The following is a 22,014-nucleotide window of genomic DNA, read 5'->3' as shown; positions in this document are numbered from 1 at the left end:
AGCGAAGAATCAGAAACCCCCATACAACGGCATAAAGAAGGCAATAAATAAAAGATAGCTTGTTTTCAAAGGGAAAGGGCTACTCGTAATAAAACTATTTCCTTCTCACCTAGCATTTATTCTATAAAAATCTGAAAGGACTCTAAGACAGCTATCAGGATCTTCATTTTAACAGATGGAAAAAAAAGTCATAGAGAAGTAAAAAGATTAACAACAGCAGATCACTTCAAAGGATCAAAAAATAAAAGACTCAGACATGGGGGAAGCTTCCAGCAGCTTTTCACGGAAACCACACATATAGCCCTCCCACTACCAAAGCCTTGCCACACAAACCCAATGCAGCTTGTTTCATTTTAAGGGGAAGAGATAGGGAGAGTTTGAATAGGCTTGTTTAGCCTTTGTTACATGCAGGAGAATTGTCTCAAGTCACCATCTCTTGCCCCCATCTTCAGACAGACATGATCGTGTTATGGTCTACTCTTAGAAGATGTATTTCTAAGAAGGACAATGAGAATTGAATAACTATGTTACCGTCTACCATCTTAAGTAGAAATATTCTGTGAAGTGTGTTTATTTGATGAAAGTAGGAATGTTTCTCATATCAGGACTTTAGAATATGGAAAGCTCTAAAAGTAAATGTTTTGCCAAGTACTGTTTTCTATCAGATGGCTTGTGCCTGTTTTCTCAACTAAGGTGAAAATGATTTGTACAGACTAGCTCTCAAGCTTTTAGATGCTAAACTGATAGCTTGCTTTCACTGTTTAGCATGGGCCAAGCAGAAGGGAAAGCTAGAATGACAAGACATTCCTTCAGTATTAAGCTGTTGCTAAAAGCAATGAGAAAGATATAGATAAGGGACTATAAACCCCTTTTGGTCACTGATCAGAAGGCAGGGAAAGGGAAAATGAACCCAAAAAAGTATTGCATGGTAGAACCAGCAGAAGAGCAAAAGCTATGAGAGAGACAGGAAAGCCACAGAAAACTAAGCCTAGAGGGTTTTTTTCTCAAATCAAAGGCAGCATTTTATTTCATATGCTGCAAATGACAAAACAGGGCCCCATGTGAGCATTTTCATAGTGAACCACCAAAACTTCCTTAGGGTATTTTTGATCCAAGTGTCAAGAGGTTCCAGTGGAAACATCTGGCACACAGCAATCCTGATTTATTGTCTTTTTGTCAAATGTCCAGTTAAAGAAACTCATGAATTCTAAGCACTGCACAAGATTTCATAGAGGGCACCTATTCTTTTGTTTGCTATTGTTTGCACTCCATAATAACAAATTGCCTTGGCCGCCAGCACAGGAGCACACTGCCTCTGCCTGAGAGTGGGGAATTGCCCATTACTGGTCCTGTGATAGGCACAGCAAGTCTTCTGTATATGTCATTACCAGAGATAGTCAGCCTCCCTTTGTAGGAATGAGTGGTAACAAAGTACAGACTCTGCCCTCCACCTTAACTGGTGGTACCGGACTCACTCTTCAGGTGCCAGATCTGTAGATTCAGCACATTTAAAATGTGTCCAGGGGTTTTATCTGTCCTATACTCTCACACTAACCTCACCAGCTTTGTTAACCGTCATTAGTCATGTTTGGGTATTGATGGCATCCCTCCTTCCATGCAGATGTGAGCAGGCTGCAGTCTCCATCATCTGCACTAGGAAAACAAACAGGGCTCAGATCCAGATACACCATTATCCCCCTTGCTTAAGTGCTACCCTACTCCTTAGCAAGATTACGTGATTATCCCAAACAGGTAATATAGTCTGAGACGTAACAGAGCTAGACCCAATCATTAATATGTAGAAGTCCTACTTCCTGACAGATATTTTGGATAGAAAGTATAGGAGCAGGAGTACATGGTAGAGGGTTTAGATGCACGGACATGAGGTCGGCCAGCCACAGGGCCAGGCAGTAGGCTCTTTCTCACTGTATTCAGTAAAAAGTAGATGATGTGTTTGTTAATAGGTGAGCACAATTCTGACGCTACCTTTATCAGGTAGTTATTTTCTCTAGCAGAGGATAGCCTTGCCCATGATACTGATTAAAAAATCATGCCATACTGCCTCCAGGCAGCTGTGAGACCCTGCTCTAGCCCATTCACCGTCCCCACTACCAATACAGATGTAACTTGAGATATAAGAGTTTCTTCCACATAACCCTTGATACCTAGCATCTTCTGTGTAGCTCCATAGCTTCTTCTGTAGCTCTGCCACAGAAGGTCCTAACATTGCAGTCCCTACTTGCATTTTAACAGTGCCCATGTCTAGTCAACACTGTTTGGCTACGTGTCCACTGGTAAATGAAAATTTACCCTGGTCCTGAGGCCAGCTGTGCTGGAACAACCCACAGCCATGCTATTTAAACACTCTTACCCTCCAAAACAGAGTGATGTCACCCAGTCCCTCTCCTCTAACTAACCTCAAACTGTCTTCTGGACTGCCTAGGAGAGTGTTAGCTGGGCCAAGGCAACAAACCATGCCATGGACCATGCTGCAGTTTAACAGTACAAAAGATCCATTTCCAGTATCTGTGCCCAGGCCATGGTACTGCTAGCATAAATGTAGCCCTAGACACCCAGATTTTTCAGGCATAGACCAGGCCTCCATGTTCACAAATACCAGCAGTGAAATCCTCAGTTCTCCAGCTCAACCTGCACTAGCCAAAATGAGCAGAAAAGCAGAAAACAGTCTCTATAGTTCAATTACAGATGGGGATGAAATACCCTAGCATAAATATTAAGGCACCAAGATTTTAAAAGCCTCTTTTATGTGGACTTTTTGTAAAACTTAACATTGAAAATATAACCAGGAAAAAAATCACCTGTTGGGACTGCAGCATATAAAGCATACAATAATTTAGTTGGAAGCAATATCTGGATTCTACCCAGTCCAACCTCCTCCTCAAAGCACATCCAGCTTTGATGTTATGTCAGGTTGTGCAGGAATTTGCTCAGGCAAGATTTGCTCCACAGATAAATATTCCCCAACTCCTTGGGCACCTGTTCCAGGGCTAAACCACTCTCCAGGTGAATAATTTTTTCCTTGCATCTAATCAGATTTCCACTGCTGCAACTTGTGTTTATTGCTTTTGGTGTTTGATTGTTTTTCCTGTGTGTTTCCAGAACATTTTTCCATAGAGCCACGTATTTGCTAGTAGAAAACAGAAAGAGCTTTCTCTTCTTGTGACTGAACCAACCTGGGTCTCTCAGTATCTCCCCATACGCTGTGTGCTCCAGCACCTTGACCAGCTTGGTGGCTCTTCACTGGACTTACTTCGGTTTTTCAACATATCTCTTGATCAGGGAAGCCGCAAACTGGACATTCCAGTTAAGCAGAGTACCAGAATGTCAAATAGAGTTCATAACCCTCTCCTTGATGTGCTTACAATATTCTTACTAGTAAAGTCCAGTACCCACTTAGCCACCATTGCTGTAAGTCCACACCCCTGACTCATGTTCAACTTCTTGTCCCCTAAAACCCAGTGGTCCTTTTTCTGCAGAGCTGCTTTCTAGCCAGCTGGTCCCTAGCCTATGCTGTTGCAGAAGGTTATTCAGGTGAAGAACTTTGTGCTTGCCTTTGTTGAACTTCACAACATTTCATAAGGTTTCACCAACTCACTGAGGCTCCTTGGGGTCCCTACCCCTGCTGTAACAACTCTCCTTTCCAATTTCGTACCTTCTACAAACTCTGTCCCATTATTCAGGTCATCATTGAAGATGTTAAGCAATATTGATCTCAGACTGCTTTTAAATGCCTGCCGGTTTGCCTTCAACAGAGCATTGTGGAGGTTTCTCATAGTAGTCCGTTTCCTTGGCTCCTGTAGCAAAAAGCTGCAAATTAGGCAAGTCTCTGCTGTTGCCACTGACCTCTAAACCATAACAAGCACCAAAACCTGGTGAATGCAGAAGTGTCAGAAAGTTATCTAAGGTATCCACGTTACAAGATCCAGCTAAACTCTACTGACTACATCAGAATCCCACATTGTAAATCCTAGTACTCTTCTCATTTTCCCCATGGTAAGGCCTGAGTCATTCTCTTTGCATCAGCCATATCCTTCCAGCCCTAATAAAAAAAGAAAAAAGAAATGGACTGTATGGACAAAATTTGACAAAGTATTCACTTCAAAGACTTCCCTTTCATTACAACAGGGAATTTTCTCTTTTTCCCCCCACTCACCCCCAATTTCTAAGCACAAATGCCTTGTGCATTCCCATAACCCCCAGGGCAAACAGCCAGCCATACTTTGAGGGAGAACTGCACCAATACTGAAATTAGCTTTGTCTCCCTTCTTGGTTATTTTTGATCTGTCAAAGTGTTCATTCTCCACCTAACACATTGAACTGTATTATGTGCAGTTTTGTGCAATCAAAACCTTCAAATGGGACCATCTCCCTTATACATTTTAAATGATTTGTAATAAGGAGGTCATTTAGCTGGATGCCAAAACATCATGTTCAAGCATCTTTATTCCCTCGCTAACTAGCACTGCAGATGTCAATAACACATCTGAGAGATGGCTGAGTGATAGATGAGAGTACAACACCCTCATAAATCACAGCCACCACCATGTCATTCAGAGCTCTAGAAGTGACAATGTGGTATTTTCTTTTACTCTCATGTCTCAGGAATATAAAAACACTCAACACCACTCCTGTTGGCTGTTATGAAGTACACGTAGGTAATTTAACTTCCAAATATAAACAAGTCCCTATGAAGCTGGGTTGAATTGAGATCTCCAAGTATATCCTTCAGGAGGCGATTCCAGGTCAGAAATCTTCACATCCACGTCCCCCTTCCCAGAGCTCAGGCAGGCAAGAAAACAGAGCCTTTCTTTTCCATCAGTCATGCAGTTTGACTCTCAAAAACATGCAGGGAAGCCAAACCCAGCAATGTGGTAAAGTAGAGTTGGGCTATGGTCCCTTTCAGCTGGCAAAATTCACATTTTACCGGTCTTCAGATGTGGGAGACTAGATGCAGCACTCCTATTGCACCAGATGACGTGCTCATTCAGGGCAAATTCTCCTTTTTTTTGCTGCTTGTTTGCTTACTAAGTTCAAACTGCAGATGTTATATAAAATAGCAATGTGACATCAGTAACAAACAAATGATCCCCTGTGTCAGAGATATGGGAAGGACACTCATAAATGCCAACACCTTTTCATCAAGTCTGAGGTAAGTATCGCTAAGCAGAGCCAGGCCCCTGCTAAGAACTTTTTAAAGCCCAAATAGCTCAAATCTCACAGCAGAGCAATAAAAACCACTTTAAGACCTCATACATGAAGAGAGCCCACTTACACAGGTTGGGCCAGAGTTACCCTTGGCTTTTATTAGTCTTGGATTGCTTCAGTACACTCCCAAAAAGCAAATACAAATCTGGCTACAGTGAAACTTCCATATGTGAATGTGTTTAAAGATATCAGCTGTGCTTTTGGAACATGGTATTTTAAAATAAAGTTTGGTTTTAGAGGAGAGTGGGATCAGCTTGCTTTATCCTCTTTATTCCTGGCTCCATTTTCTAGAAGCTGCACGTCTCTCCAGCCTTGCTCCTTGTACAAGGTGAAATCTGTTTCGCAGGATCACTCCACAAATGCAGGCTGCTAGCCAGTTTCACTTCACAATTTAGTCTAAGCCCTCAGTAGGTAATTGATCTTACCAGTTGCATTTAGTATAAGAATACTCCCTGGTCTACTGTCTTTATCAGCCCAACTTCTGACAGGGTCAAAACACAAATCAGATGGCAACAAAGCCACACTGGAAGATTTTACCAGCTGCAGCTTGCAGACAGCATTGGCCTTAAAACTGGAATGAGTCTCAAGTGATGTAATGTCCATATCACCAACCTCACCACAATGAATGGATTTTAGTCAGTTTAAGGCTGCTTCCCAGCAGCCTCTTCCTGGTGAAAAATAAAATAAAATAAAATTTGGAGCCAATGCCTATTAATCACATCCATTACTTTGGTTACTCACTATTACTTGTTTTTCTCCAATAAGGGTGACACATCCAAACCTGAAATCCAAGCCATACATTGCTGCTTTTTATTGCAAAACCTAGCTGGGTTTGAAAGAATGCTTCCAGAGATTTTAATTTTTGCATTACTATAACTCTTAGACACTTTGGTGGGGATCGGAGCCTCTTCCAAGACAGCAGTCACCACAGATGCATCCACAAACAGATTTAGACACCTAGTTTTGAGATGGGTGACTACTCCCACAGTGAAGTTGGACATGTGCCAGATGACCAAGAACATCTGTGCATCTGTTAACCTCATCATCAGACTCTCCTGCCACATCCCTGTGGAGCCTGCAAAGGAAGATTTCTGCACAGATGAGGCAAGCTGTACACCTGAATGTGTGAATACATTAGTGTGCTGTAAGGCTGCCAGGTGGTGGTTTTCTACAGGCAGCCCATGGATCTGGAAAGGCAGCAGGTCATGGAGCACACCCCAACATCAACGTGTGTGCGCTTGGGAAAAAGAAAAATACAGCCTGAGAACTCCACACACTCATCAGAGGATGCACTGAGTCCATACAGTGGGGCATTCAGTTTACTTTTTCAGCCAACACAGTATACGACCTTGAAGTATCAACAGGTCCAAATGATTGGCTGCAACTAAAGGCTTCAGAAGGAAACTCACTGCCTAAAATACTGTTTCCAGCAGTGCACATGAGGTAAGTGATTAGGAACTGGAACAGGACTGGTGGTACCTGATCAAGAGATGAATTCTGTTGTGTAATGTGGTCCAGTGTAAAAGCATCAGAAGAGCTACATCTCTAATTAAACAGTCAGCAGAACCCTAGCTTTCATTGCTGTCTTTTGAGGAGCAGGTGAAAGAACTTGGGATAAATATCTCCTTGAGGGAAGTCATTTACAAACAATTGACAGCTCTAGGAGGAAACTCCTCCCAAGCAGAGGACAGGATTTTTCCCTTAAACATGCAGCATGATTTCTTGCTAAAGAATAGAAGAAGAAAAGTTACTTGCTGAGAGTCATGAAGCAGAGGGAACAAAATGAAAGAGAACCAAGTCAGTAGCTCCTGTAAAGAAAGATGCCTGAATCAGGACTGTGTTTGTCTACTTACTTGCCAAAAGAGAAAGCAAACTTCGATTGTATAACAAAAAGAATGCAAGCAGGAAGAAAGTAATTCTAACCTTGCAGGTCAAGCAGCTGCCTAAATTCTTTCACATTTTACCTAGGAGTGTCTCAAAATTGCCACACTCTGCAAGAGAATCTCTTTCATAAACAGGAGGGAAAGAAGTTGTTCTGCTCTTGGACACTTTCTCAATTATTCTAAAGATGTTTCATAAGCTGTGATTGATGCAAAGCTCAGTTCCTTCATAAAGTGACAGCTGCTGCAGGAGTCTAAGCCTCTGCTTCAGCTGCAAATTAGCCAAAATTATCCATTCTAGAAGCCTGTGAAGGACATTATCATAAAGCATTGCTGAGCCGGTCTGCACCAAGTGCAGTATACCAAATTCCAGCTTAGCCCATGGCCATTAAGTTTGATGTTCTCTTTAAAAGCCTGTGCAGAAAACAGACAATAAAAATGCACTTTGTCCACTTTCTCTCTACCAGTAAGCAGGCTGGTAAGGCAATTTCTTTATCAGCATAGTGCTGCCACATAGTTTCAGATGGAAGCAACAAAAACATGCTGGATTTCTCTTTGTTGCCATGGCACACAAGCCTCTATAAAGGCCACAAGAAGTGAGCTGTGTTTAGAACCACAGGGAACATGGAAGACAAGAGGCAGAAAACCAAACTACAGATACTTATCACTTAGCACCAGCCAATGTGAAGACCAACCAATGAAAACAAAAGACTACCCTTAAACAAGAAATTTTGAAGAAGCAGATGTATAAAGAGGAAAGCTCGGGATAATAGAAAGGCTGCTGATTTGGAAGTCAGAACAGGCTTCAGAAACCCTGCACAGAGAATCTGTTCCAAGCACAGGAAAACACTCCTCAAGTAGGGAACTAAAATAAATTAATTTGTTAAAAGAGATTGTTAAAAATACATCTGCACTGTAAGCCACTAGGCTGTGGAAAAGGGTTTGCACTTCAGGACTGGTGGGGAAGTACCACTGGGGCTTTAGTCCACACAGTTAGCTCTGGTTTCCCAGGTCCCTGTTCCCCAGCTATGGTATAAACAGCTACCTCATGCTGTGCAGAACAGAGTCAGAGAGAACCTCCAACATCTCATGGTCAACATGGAAGCCAAGAAGAGTCTACCTCCTCCACATCAGCGTCAGTCCCAGCAAGCTGTTTCTTTTTCTGTGAGCTTCTATGTTTGAGGAATTTTCTATTTGTTTTTTGCTTTGGCAGTGCCAGGTACTTCAGTATCCTGTTGAGCTGGGTTTCTGATATAAATTGCCATCACCATTATTAAAAATAGCAGCAAGGAACTTTGCATTGGTCCAGCTGGATATAACATCTATGTTTTGCACAATGTGACTGAAAACAGCTGGCTATAAAAGAAATCTGCATCCAAATGTTAGAAGGATGTGAAGACCAGCTTTACATTTAAAAGTACATTTTAATGAAAGAGCGAGAAAAATTATTCACCACACACTTCATAAAACTTTGGAAACTTCAGCAGTAGGCCAGAAAAGAAAAAAAAAATCTTAAAAGAAACTAATCACATCTAGAGACTGCAACAGAAGGATCAATTGCTGATTTAATTACAAATATTATAGCCACCTTTAGAAACACTTTGTAGAATCATAGAATAGTTAGGGTTGGAAAGGACCTTAAGATCATCTAGTTCCAGCCCCCCTGCCATGGGCAGGGACACCTCACACCAGACCATGCTGCCCAAGGCTCTGTCCAGCCTGAGCTTGAGCACTGCCAGGGATGGAACATTTACTATGTCTTTGGGCAACCTGCTCCAGTTCCTCACCACCCTCAGGTAACAAGTTCTTCCCTATATCTAATTTGAAATTCCCCTATTTAAGTTTAAATCCCTTTCCCCTTGTCCTATTGCTGCAGTCCCTGATGAAGAGTTCCTCTTCAGCATCCTTGTAGGCCCCTTCAGATACTGGAAGGCTGCTATGAGGTCTCCATGCAGCCTTCTCTTCCCCAGCCTGAACAGCCCCAACTTTCTCAGTCTATCGTCATATGGGAGATGCTCCAGCCCCTGTATCATCCTCATAGCCTTCCTCTGGACTTGTTCCAACAGTTCCATGTCCTTTTCATGTTGAGGACACCAGAACTGCACACAATACTCCAGGTGAGGTCACACAAGAGCAGAGTAGAGGGGCAGGATCACCTCCTTCGACCTGCCGGTCATGTTCCTTTTGATGCAGCCCAGGATACGGTTGGCTTTCTGGGCTGTGAGCGCACACTGAAGCCAGCTCATGTTCATTTTCTCATCAACCAACACCCCTAAGTCCTTCTCTACAGGGCTGCTCTGAATCTCTTCTCTGCCCAATCTGCAGCTGTGACTGAGATTGCCTCTACCCAGGTGTAGGACCTTGCACTTGTCGTGGATAAACTTCATGAGGTTGGCATCAGCCCACCTCACAAGAGTGTCAAGGTCCCTCTGGATGGCATTCCTTCCCTCCAGGGTATCAACCGAGCCACACAGCTTGGTGTCATCGGCAAACGTCCTGAGGGTGCACTCAATCCCACTGTCCGTGTCAGCAGAGATGTTGAACTAGACCGGTCCCAACACTGATCCCTGAGGGACACCACTCCTTACTGTTTCCAGCCAGACATCAAGCCATTGACCACAACTCTTTGTGTGCGGCCATCCAGCCAGTTCTTTAACCACCGAGCGGTCCATCCATCAAATTGACGTCTCTTCAACTTAGAGACAAGGATGTCGTGTGGGACAGTGTCGAACGCTTTACACAAGTCCAGGTAGATGACATCAACTGCTCTACCCCTGTCCATCAGTTCTGTAGCCCCATCATAGAAGGCCACCAAATTGGTCAGGCAGGATTTCCCCTTAGTGAAGCCATGCTGGCTGTCACCAAGCGCCTTGTTGTTTTTCATGTGCCTTAGCATGCCATCCAGGAGAATCTGCTCCAAGATTTTGCCAGGCACAGAGGTGAGATTGACTGGTCTGTAATTCCCCAGGTCATCCATTTTCCCCTTCTTGAAAATGGGGGTTATATTTCCCTTTTTCTAGTTGGGAACTTCACCTGACTGCCATGATTTTTCAAATATGATGGACAGTGGCTTAGCAACTTCATTCGCCAGCTCCTTCAGGACCCACGAATGGATTTTATCAGATCCCATGGACTTGTGCATGTTCAGGTTCTTAAGATGGTCTCGAACCTGATCCTCTCCTAGTGGGTCTAAGGTCTTCATTACAGTCCCTGCATTTGTATTGCAAGACTTGAGCAGCATGGCTAGAGCACTTAAGAACTTCAGCCTTCTCCAAATCCAGGGTAGCCAGGTTTCCTGTTTCATTCCACAGAGAGCCCACATTATCCCTAGTCTTCTGTTGGCAACATACCTAGAGAAGCCCTTCCTGTTATCCTTAACACCTCTGGTCAGAATAAATTCTGACTCGGCCTTAGCTTTCCTGACTTGATCCTTAGATTCTTGGACAATGTCCCTGTATTCCTACCAGGCCGCCTGTTCACTTTGGTTTATTAATGTGAATTCAAATCATTTTATCACCTTTGTATCTGGAAACAGAACTCATACAAAACACAAGGGTCCAGTTTTGTAGAGGCTGACTCAAGAGTGTATAAAGTTGAGCAAATTAATAACATTTTGCAAGCTTGGGGGCTAAAGTGTGAATCTGAGGGCAGCTTCAAACTTGGCTCCAAGAAGTCTCGGAGAACAAAGCAGTTTTGGTCTGGCAATGACAGTAAAATTTCATTATTTAATCTGCAGCAGAGAAGATAAAAAGCAAAGAAGCTAACAGCTTTTGCTTCACTCAAGTAGAAGATAGGAATGGTGCGTTCAGTGCATCTACGGCTCTGAGAAATCCCTGTCTTCATTTGTCTCTCCTATTCATCACAGCTCCACAAAAGTATTTTCCTGAACATGGGTACAGTTCAAGTGCCTAGACCTAGGCCGAAGCAAGGTTTGAACTCCAGAAGCTGTGCGACTGGCCCACATTTTTTAAGATGCTACCCAGCTGACACAATCCTCCAGTCACTTCTTACCTTTGGTTCCTAAAACAAAGCATGGCATGCTTGCAAACTGACAGGTTTCACATTACCTTTGTTTCTCAGGCACAGCATTCACCATTGTGTTAATTTTGTAATATTCTCGAGTGACATCTGAATTACTTTGCAAGGAACTGTATAAGCTCTGAACAAGTTACACTTGTTTTTATTCAGAGTAATGCCATAGAAATAAGAATAGATTTAAATCTCTTAAATTTTGCACTTTTATTATTCTGATAAAAGAAGTTGATATTAGCAATGCAAATACCCACTTAACTTCTTCAAATAACATACCAATACCATCACAGAGCCTGCTAGTGCTATTCAGATTACTACTTTCAGAATTTTTATTTACAACCACTGCATGGGGTCATACTTCACTGTAACCAGCTTTTTAAAACGAAGTTGAACTTTGCTTTTGAGACAGATCTTGCCCAGAAGCAAATTTGAATGTATTTTTAATTTTTTTTAAAAAAGCAATTATGTGCATATAAGAGCAACTTCATATGAATCTTTTTTAATGACTCTGTGAAATTCAACAATAGTTTTTGGCTTTCTAGAAACAGCTGTAAAGTGATTTTAATTACCTCCTGGTGTTTTGAGACAAAAAGTGAAACACAAAGTATCTAAAATTGAGAAACAGCTTTCTGAAAGTAGGCTTTGTCCCACTTTAACTTAGCATTCTATATGGGAATTTCATTTCAATTTCAACTTAATAAGATGAGATATGTGAATTAAACAGCAACTGATATTTATTTAGTTTTCACACTTGGATACTTGTGGGTTTTATTATATACAAACAGATTTGCCTCCAAGAACATGTTCTTAATCATGAGCTATACACATAACAAAGTAGTTTCTGCACTGAATGCAACTGAAATGTACATACAGTCACTCCTATGGGCAGGGGCACTCTGAAAGCCTGGTGTGCACATTACAGAGGAAAGATGTGGCCTGACTGCCTCCCACATCTGCTGCTCATCCCACAGACCCAGCCTTACAGCTGTTTTAAAGGCCATCATCTCCCATAGGGAGCATTTCAGCTACAAGCACTCAGATCTGCTGAGGGACAGCTGTGCTACATGGCATTATCTGATCAGCACAGATTTCAGTGGATACCCCACCTCCTCCTGCCACCATGGTTCCCCTTTGTTTCCCCCATCAGTGCCAAAGGTTACTGCCCTCATTGCTTCAGCTCCACAGTCTGGAGGACTTTAAGTGTTTCACCTCAGACTAAGATTAGAGCAGAGCCACAAATTTGTGCTGATGGAAACACAGGATGGTCATGGGTAGTGAAGTGGAAGAGAGCCAGAAATGCACAACAGGAGGGGCAGCAGTCTCTTAAACCAGCTCTTGGGTTGGCAGGAACAGTAACATGCATCATGGAATAAAATGGATTTTTTTACTGCAGGTATTTCATACTTATTCACATGTTAGATCTGATCACAAATAAACTAGAAGACTCCATTATTTTTATGGTGTAATAAATATTTATATGAGGGACTGTGAAGGCTCTGCTTCGAGTCGTATATACATCTGCATCAAGAGGAGGAAATCAAAACAAGCTGGGTTAGATCACCTTCTGTCACTGCACTGAAATAAAAAATGCCAGGGAATGAGCACCTAAAGCACAGGCTCCTTTGCTGAACTCATTCCTCTGCTCTTTTGTTATCAGATCCAGTGAGTTAGAGAGCACCACTGACCATCCATTTTCCCTGTACAGAAGCATAGGAAAGAACTTTTATGTTAAGTGACAAGGACGTTTCACTTCTCAGCAGACTACTTAGCTTAATCCATCCACCACAACCCAAGCTAGGGTTTGGAGTCACAGTTGCTACAGTCTTGTGCTGACTCCAAAACCAAGCCCAGATTCCTTCTACCTAGGATGAGGAGTTATATTGCTGTGGGCTCTTTGTATACATGATGGAGAGAGACAGGGTCCTTGAGAAGTAGACATAGATCCTGATGTTAGAGGTCAGCTGAACATGTCTAGCTCAGTCTCCGTCATTCAGGGACGTAGCTACTGTATAAATGTATTTGTGAACCTGTCAGGTGCCCTGAATATGACCATGATATCACTCCACTAAATGGAAAAAGGGTAATGGTTTTACATCTAAGTTCTTCCTCTTTCAGTCTCTTAATTAGACCATTAACTCACACTCAGATACAAGTAGGAAAAAGGCCATTTTTTAAAATTGGCTTCCCTTGGTATAAACAAGCCACTCGGAGACACAGGCAAGAGACAGCTGTAAACAGCTCAATAAAGGGGCAAAGGGCTCAGTGGGCTGAGGGATATTAATGCTTAGTTGCTTGCAAATAGCCCTTTTCCCATAGACCTCCCTATGTTCTGTGTATTCTCTCTGTGCATGCTGGCAGCAAAGTGGAGGTTTTTATTAAGAAAGCTACAAATAAGGTCAAATTCCTTTAGGAGCTTTTCAGAGTTCCCAAGTCATTCAAGGAGGGGTCCAGCTGTTTGCAGGGATTTCTCATTACGGTCAGAGACACAAGTTACAACATGTTTCCAGTTAAAAGAGAATCCTGGCAGATTTTCTCTTTAACATGACAGGGATAGGATAGCGATCTTCACAATACTTCCCCTTCACAGATGCTAAGCACAGTCATATATACAATAGACAGAGAGAAAACATGCATGTGGCGTTGTGTGGTGTGTGAAGTCTAACTCGGGGATCTTACATAACCCAAAAGCAGCACAACAGAGGCTTGGATATGCAGGTATTAAAGGGCTACACCATCATGATACCTCAGATCCCTCCACCAGAGCACCTACCGTACCTCATGTCTGCAGAATCCAAGAAACTCATGTCCAACTCTGGTGAACTTTATCTCCTCAACACTCCTACAGCAGTACAAGGTCTTCTTTTTCAAGGCAGAAACAACACAAATTAAATTATTTGTTCCCCTACCTTATGGCTGAGCCAGAAATATATGCAACGCTCTGTTAGGCCACCCTTCCTCCCCATCTTAGACCTCAGTTATTTAAAAGCTGCATCTGTTTAAGCTGTAGATTTCTAAATTCATCCCAAATGTACACTTTGTTCACAGAATAAAAATAAAATAAAATTATATTAACTGTTTTTCATTAGGAGGGGAAGAAAAGATACTCTTCCCCACCTTTGGGGGGCAAGTACGGGTTCTTCACTCATCAAGTAACTCAGGCTGCCTGGATAAAAATAATCACTGCAAACTTGTCCAGAACCTACTTCCCAGGAAGAAGCCCTTTGCCAAGGCTCAGACTTGACACAAATCATCAAGTACACTGAAATTCAAACAGAGCAAATTTTCCATATGCAGAACATAGCTGGGTTCTGCCTTACGGGAACTGAATGCTGCCACAAAGTCTGAGTCATACAATCATATTTGTAAGATCCGCTCGTTGCGAATGCCTGGGATCAAAGGCTGTCATGGAGCAGCCCTCCCTGTATCGCAAGGCTGTGGAAACATGCAGGGAAATATTCTCTAGCTAGAGAAAGCTCTGATTTATAAGCTGTGATGTTTTCACCTGCTCCTGAAGGAACAGCATTGCCTGCTGGGCTAGGCAGGCCCGTGGCAGGAGTACAATTTCTGGAGCAGGTTGAGGGACACCACGTGCCGTTCCCACGACTGCTAGTGGCAGCTGCTAGCACAACCCCTTCACTTCAGGGCTGCAGATGTAGGAGGGACCACTATTTATCACAGCACGCTGTGGGGAAGCATGGTGTGAATATGATTTTCACTGATTTGGGTTGCAGATGGATCCTACACAGTTTCTCCTGTGAGGCGAAGAAAGTGCAATAACCAGAGCCACAGCTCACCTTTCTTTCCTGCATCACTAGAGCTCTGTCCCATCAAGTTAGCTCACACAAATAGAATCATAGAATGGTTCAGGCTGGAAAGGAACTTAAGATCATCTAGTTCCCACACCCATGCCACAGGCAGGGACACTTACTAGTCTAGGCTCTACTAGATCAGGTGCTCAAAGCCCCATCCAGCCTGGCCTTGAACACTGCCAGGGATGGGGCAGTCACAGCTTCTTCGGGCCCAATGCCTCACCACCCTCACACTGAAGAACTTCTTCATCATACCTAAACTAAATCTCCGCTAAGTTTGAACTCATTACCCATGAAAGGAAGGTCACAATAAGCAGAGACTGCCTGTAGCATTGGCAGCATCATGCTGAGACAGTGAGCTATTGCTGAACATACCAGCAGACCTTGATGAACAGTCACATAAGGCTGGTAATTGAGAGATGGATGAAAGACCACCTGCTCACTCACTTTTGTGTGGTTTTTTTTTAAGTTAAACTCACACACGCACCCTCTCCACTCAGGATTTCAGCATGCAGACAACATGAGCATAAATAGCTGTACTGTCTTTCACCCTGCACACACAGCGCCCAAAACTCTGGGAAAACCTGTGGGAGGCATTGATCAGTGGTGGGTGACCCACCTCTCATCCCCAGCCCTGCAGGTCATGCAGCTAGCCACTGCCCCAGACACACTTCCTATCTTCTCTTTGGTGTTATGCAGGCAGGACATACTTACTCTCTCAGAAATCCAGGCTATCTAAACAGATACTCCAGATCCCAGTAACACCAGGCATGCTAATATTTGCTTCTGTTCAACAATTCAGTCCTTTTTAGTATCATTTTACAGCTTAAAACCTTTCACTGGATTTTATCATAAAGCTACCTCAGCATCCCCACCACTAGCTTGGCATTACTTTGTATTGAGCCTGCTCTTGTAACCAGCTTCATTGAAGAGCTGACACTGGAGGAAGGCCCTGCTTCATCCCAGCACACAGGCATGCTACACTCTAGGATCAGATATCTTGGGCAAACATCCCAAATTGTAGAGATCACAAGGCCAATTTGAGAACAACAGGGCATATAAGCACTGTAGATGGTATGGCACATGCAGCCCTGCCATCACACCTCACTGCTTGTTCTCTTAGCTACAGCTTTGGTCTACCAGCTCCACTCCTCCCATCCTGTTTTCTAGTGCCACATTCCTTCTCAGCCACTACAAGTTTCAGGACTTTGTTTCTGGGCAAAGAAGAGTAAAACTTTACCTTTTGTGGCTTTACATAGAGTTTGCTTCACACTGACATTCAAGACCACTTCCCAGTGCTAGTACATTGTCACCAGTACATGCCTGTTTCTGCTCTCTCAGCAAGGACAAAGGTGTGCTCAGGTATATGCTATATGCTAGAAACCCATCAAGTTTCGCTGACTCAGCAAGTTATCACCCAGCAGCCAAACCACCCACACCCCAACAACCTGTGCACACACTCTTAGCCCATCCCAAACACCACATGAAAGAGGTCTAGGCTAACATGTTACACATACCTATTTCAGCTTCTGCACCCTGGCAAATGGGCACAACAGGAGCACCTCCAGGGACATTGGTCACCTCAGGAGACTGGAGGTAACTTGTTAAAAAAACAGTGACTCTCCTGCCATGCATTTGAACTGTGGGACTGGGTAGGGACCCTACACTGCCGAGCTGCACTGCAAGTGCTCTGGCTTTCTCAGCTACACAACTAAGGCACTCATCACACTGCACAAATAACCTGACTGGCCTGATTCCACCTCTGGTTTCCTACTGACACACATCGTCTGAGTATCATATTTCTGAGCAGTTACTTCACATGCTTCCGTTTGAATAGCATTTAACTCCAAAGGGCACTGGATCAGCAGTTGTGAAGTCAAAGATCCACAGATACAACTGAACAGATATCAGCACAGGCAAAAGCAGCAGGCCAAGCTTTGTTGTATAGCCTTCCCTGGAAGCAAGTCCTTTGGGAAGTCAGTTGATCCACTCTCACCTCTGCAGAGGAAGATTATGAGGAATGCTGACCACAGGATTTTGCACTGCAGACAGCTCCTCTCTCTGCCACAGCCTAAAATACTCGAAGTCATTTCACATTGGCTCAAGAACAGACAGTTTTAGTGAATGTTTTTAAATTTATTTATCCTTAAAACACAGGAATATAGGAAACTACGATAGTGTGAGAGTAGAGAAGAAACTTGAAGGTACTGTAAGTTAACCATAACATGATGAAACCGAACAATTTGATCTTTGAATTTTCACCCCTTGCTTCAAATACACTAAAAGTTTAAATGCAATGTCAACGCTTGACTTTGCCATAGATGGTCCATGACACCCACCAATAATGTGCTCCTCCATATTATAGATAGGGGCACAGTCTATGGTAGCTTGGCTAGGGTGTCTAGCTGAACCTCATTTTGCTGCCTATGATGATACTCGCCACTGGTTAACAGAGTAAAACACATGAGGAGCACCACCATAGCAGGCTGCATGCCCCAGTCCTTCTTTTCCTTATCAGGAGTGGTGCCCACTCTACCATGAAGACAGTAATTGAAACCACACTGCACAGATCACTGCAATCTGTCAAGCCGTTCCGCTGCTTACCAATCATAGGCATCCCTAGGTTTTGGTATGGGCACTCCAGGCTGCCTCCTTGTGTTCTTCCAAAGATAGCAGAGTAAATGGCAATCACCATGCTCTTCTTACAGCTTAGCCTCAGCTTGTCATCTTCACAGGCTACTTTACTCTTGTATTCATCTGGAATGAAACAAACACACAGCAGATCCGAGGTGGGCACTCAGCATGAACAGAGCCCTCTCACCCCCCATGGTGTGAGCTTGTCAGAGGCAGCAGTGATTTTGAGCGTAAGCCCCAGGGGCGCACATCCACTGCCAGCACAATCCCAGCCTTACAACTGCATTTGCTGGAGTAGCACTGATCAATTGCATTATGCATTCTCTCTCTGGCATTATCATCATATTTAATGAACATATTTTAACTTAGCGTGTGTGAGTTCCAGTAAATAGCCAATAAATTAATTTTCCAGACAAATAAGTGAGGCATAGCAATTGAGTGATTTCCACATGGTGATATTAGAAGCCTGTGGCAGGGGAAGGTAAAAGGCCGTACTTAGACACCTTTCTCATCCACAGATCAGCCCTTTATGTGCCAAGCATTTATTCTACATCACTGCAGCTCATAATTATGCTTGATAGCTTTTTTTTCACAGCAGCTCTCCCTTGGCAGATTCAATAGGAGATATACTAAATATGTTAACTCTGGAAGCTGCTCTTGCCTGTTGCAAATACAGATATGCAAAGCTGCTCCCCAAACCCTTCTTGAGATGGTCAGACCAGGAATGCAAAATACTCTCCTGCTTTTGTAAGGTTGGTGCACACTGAACAGTAACTCAGAACTGTCAAGGAGACTGGGCAATTACTTCTTAAGAAATCACATGTCATTCCCTTCTTTTACTATTATTTGTATTAGCAGAACCTCTAGAGGTCCCAACCTAAAACAGGCCCTCTCCATGTATGTGACCAACACACCACAGGAGACAAACACTGTTCTGAAGAGCCAGGTCTTGCCAGTCGAACATCTATAACTATAAGAGAAAAAGACTAAGAAAACTGAAGTGGCATGTCCATGGTCACCCCAGCCAACCCAGGGCACAGTCAGGAACACAACTTCAGCCTCAGCCTCTGTAGAATGACCTTCCACTTGATTGTGTTACTTGCCGTTAGAAACATAGCCACAGTGTCATCCAAATTGCTTAGTGGAAAGGGTCCCTGACCCATGGTAACCTCCCAAGCATGATCAGTTGTTTCGTCTGAAATGCTTCCAGCTGTAGCAGGTCAAAATTGTGCCACAGAGTAAACTAACAACCAAGCAGCGTGGATAATAATCAGCCAAAGCCTGGGGCTGCCCCTGGCCTGTACCATTTGCTAGCATACACATGATTTTTGTCTCTCCCTGTCATTGGTTCTCTATGCCTAATATCACACACACATATATATGAGAACTTACGTGTAAATCCACATGCACTCAGCTACTCAGCAACTGAGAATGCTAACTAATTATTACTTTATAGTTTAATACTTAAGTCTTTACACCATGGCAGCTAGCACTTAACATGACATTTTTGACTCATTATAACTATAGGCTCAAGAATCATTTTACCTTATTGAAGATGTTGAGGAATTTTCCATCAAAGTTTAATCATAGAATAATTTAGGTTGGAAGACTCCTCAGGAGGTCTTCTGCTTTAACTCATGCTCAATGCAGGATTAATTCTCACAATCCAGGTGAGAAACTTAACCCTAGACACTATCCCAGCTCATAACCCTCCTTCCCACTCTGCTGCCTTTTTACAAAAATCTTTGGAATATCCTTATTTTTGTGCCACTGCAGGGAAACTTTCAAACCTCTAAAATATTTATTGAATGGGAAAATACTCTTTCATCCATCCCTGTGGATGAAACCTAACTAATTCATGGGAGAATCTGTGTGAAGAACACACATCCTTCAGTAATACCTACAGGGTAAACCCATGACCAGCTGAGCTTGTAAAATAGTAACAGTGATCAGGAATAGAAGCTCTTTTCAACTTCAGAGTTGATGTTGAAAGAGAGGGCGAGATGTACCTCATACAGCTGTGAAGAATCAATCATCAATCTATGTATCTAGGTATTCCATCCACAATCACCATGAAATCATCTGACTAATACACTGAACATACTGAGAGTTATCATATTCACTTATAATTGTCTCCCATAGGTTTTTTGTTTCTTCTGTGAGGGAAACAGGATCAAAGCTTTAATCTGACTACACAGTGTAAAACTTAGCAGAGTACATTAAAACCTTATAGACTGAATAGATTATTTTAGTTCACGGGTTAAAAAACAAACAATCAAACACAACCCACCACACAACAAAAAAATCCAAAGCCAAAGCACAAAAGGACAAAACTCTGAAATAGGACAAGCTATATATATCTTATGTCAAACTAATATGATAGAAAGGGAGAGTACCTGTGACTGGCTGAAGTGTTTGAAATATGAAATAGTTTATTAACTTTAGGAAAAGATCAATTTTGAAGTCTCTAATGAGCAAATGCCATGGTTCTCTGTGAAGGTCTTATTTCTTACAAGGCACCAACTTAATTTCCTCTGCCGATTTGTTTATTATTAGCTACATCTTCCAATTAACAAGTGTAACTGATTGCTTAACCATATGTCCTCTGGACCCATTTAAGGTCCTTAGAGTATTTAGTAAATTCTTTTGACCATTCAAAGTCAGGGCTTGTTATTTGGAAACTTGACTGGGTTTTAAACACAGATTGTTTAACACTGGGATGCACAGGTATTCACATTTCTATTGCAAGTCAATCCAGCAGTCTTGAGACAGCAACAAAACTCTGCCTCTCACATTTGCAGTTCTTACCCTTGAGGCCACTCTGGGAAGTTGTGTGCAGGGCTCATGGTGGAAGATGCCTGATGAATGGCTCAAGATACTAGACCAGGGAGGTGAATCTAAATGCACACTCCTTGGGAATCAGTGCACTTTATGGGGTGATGTGCTGCTGGCACACTGCAGCGTATAGTAAGAGGACTGTGCCACCCGAGACAGATGCTGCCTCTTGATCACTAAATTCTGCCCTAGGAAACACCTGTCAGACCTGCCAGTTCCCAAGGCTCTGACTGAGTCCAAACTGGTTGGGGCTGCCACTCCCTGGGCTAGTACAGGTAAAAGACACTGCTTTCTTAAAAGGAAGAAAAAAGAAAGGCCAAATACACAGCAGTATTTCAGACTCCCAATAGGTGGCCTAAAGCTTGATCACTGGAGAGCAGATACTCTCAGTGTTTCTGGGCAACCTGATAGAGATCTGGGTAAACAAACAGATAGAAAGTGATGTTACAGAGAACATAGGGCCCTGAAAGTATTTTCTGCTTCATAGCCAGAATGAATCAGACATTGATGTCTCCCAGGCATTGGACAATGGTAAGGACTATGATTAATGTAAAAAAAATACAGAGCTAAGCATCATCCGTATATTTACTGGTACTTCAACCCATAATAGCCTTATATAAATATTGAAAAGAACCAAGGCAGTGTAAGTGACATAAGAGAGCTGGGACTGGGAACAAACCTGCATTTTTCTCTCTCACCCTCCCAGGAAGAACTGGCCTCCTACAGATCAATCACAATCTGGTCCTAAGCCTGCTATAACTGTTACAGTCTGGATATAATTCAGTCCAAATGCAAACATTTGTATTAGTGGGTTTCATGTTTCACCCTGAAAAATTAAACATGCTTAAATGGCCTAGGAAAGGTGGCAGTGATATTCAGCAAATGGCTTACTCAACTCTAATCCCCCGTACAGTCATTTGTAGGGCAACAGAGATTTACCATGATTAAGATATTTGCTAAGGATAATATGCCTTTTATTGCTGCCTGTTTTCAGAGACACCAGCTTAAATATAACTCAGTAGACAGAAACGAAGGAGGGAACAGCTGTAGGCTTTTCTATACACATTTTTAAAGGTCATTATATGACATGGATATAACATAGCCAGAATAATTAAGGGAAAACAATTATAAATGTTTCTAATGGAAAAATTGGCTCTCAAACAGCAAAGTGAACAAGAAGACCCTTTGTACTTACAGGATGCATACAGTAATGTTCAAGTATTGACCTGTAGTAAATAAATTTACCTAATGTCTTAAGAATATTTTCATCTATGGTCCATGACAATTTTCTGAATGATCATGATTAGGAAGCTCAACACTAAATGCCAATTGGCTCAATCTCTGTAACACCTTAGATATAAAAGCTCCTAAAAAGATTTCGCGTCTAATACAGTGACAGAATGCATTAAAGCCAAAGGTCTACCTTGCCTAAAATTGTATTTTTCAACAGAACTCGAGGAAAAATGCATTAAATTTTGCTAATTAAAATATGCATGCTTCACACAGTGCATAATAGTTGACCCTATTTCTCAGATCAAAGGGCTGGAAATACATGCAAAGAGAAATCTGTCTTCCTCAAAAAATCCTAAAGGATTTAA

General features: G+C 42.6%; 1 protein-coding gene across 4 annotated transcripts in view; it reads right to left on the bottom strand.

Moving 5' to 3' along the window:
- The window catches only part of EVA1A (eva-1 homolog A, regulator of programmed cell death), a 202,393-nt gene that overhangs the window by 102,756 nt on the left and 77,623 nt on the right, over positions 1–22,014 (bottom strand). For all 4 annotated transcript variants that reach the window (XM_062638437.1, XM_062638438.1, XM_062638439.1 and 1 more), the window contains one exon: positions 17,552–17,704. In XM_062638437.1, coding sequence (XP_062494421.1) covers positions 17,552–17,704 — 153 coding nt within the window. The remainder of the gene's footprint in view (positions 1–17,551; positions 17,705–22,014) is intronic.

Source organism: Pezoporus occidentalis, unplaced genomic scaffold, assembly GCF_034315485.1.
Source record: "Pezoporus occidentalis ecotype Australia unplaced genomic scaffold, CSIRO_AGI_Poc_V1 ctg57, whole genome shotgun sequence".
NCBI lineage: Eukaryota > Metazoa > Chordata > Aves > Psittaciformes > Psittacidae > Pezoporus > Pezoporus occidentalis.
The sequence above is the reverse complement of the archived record's forward strand: the minus strand, read 5'-3'. Positions and strand labels throughout refer to the sequence as shown.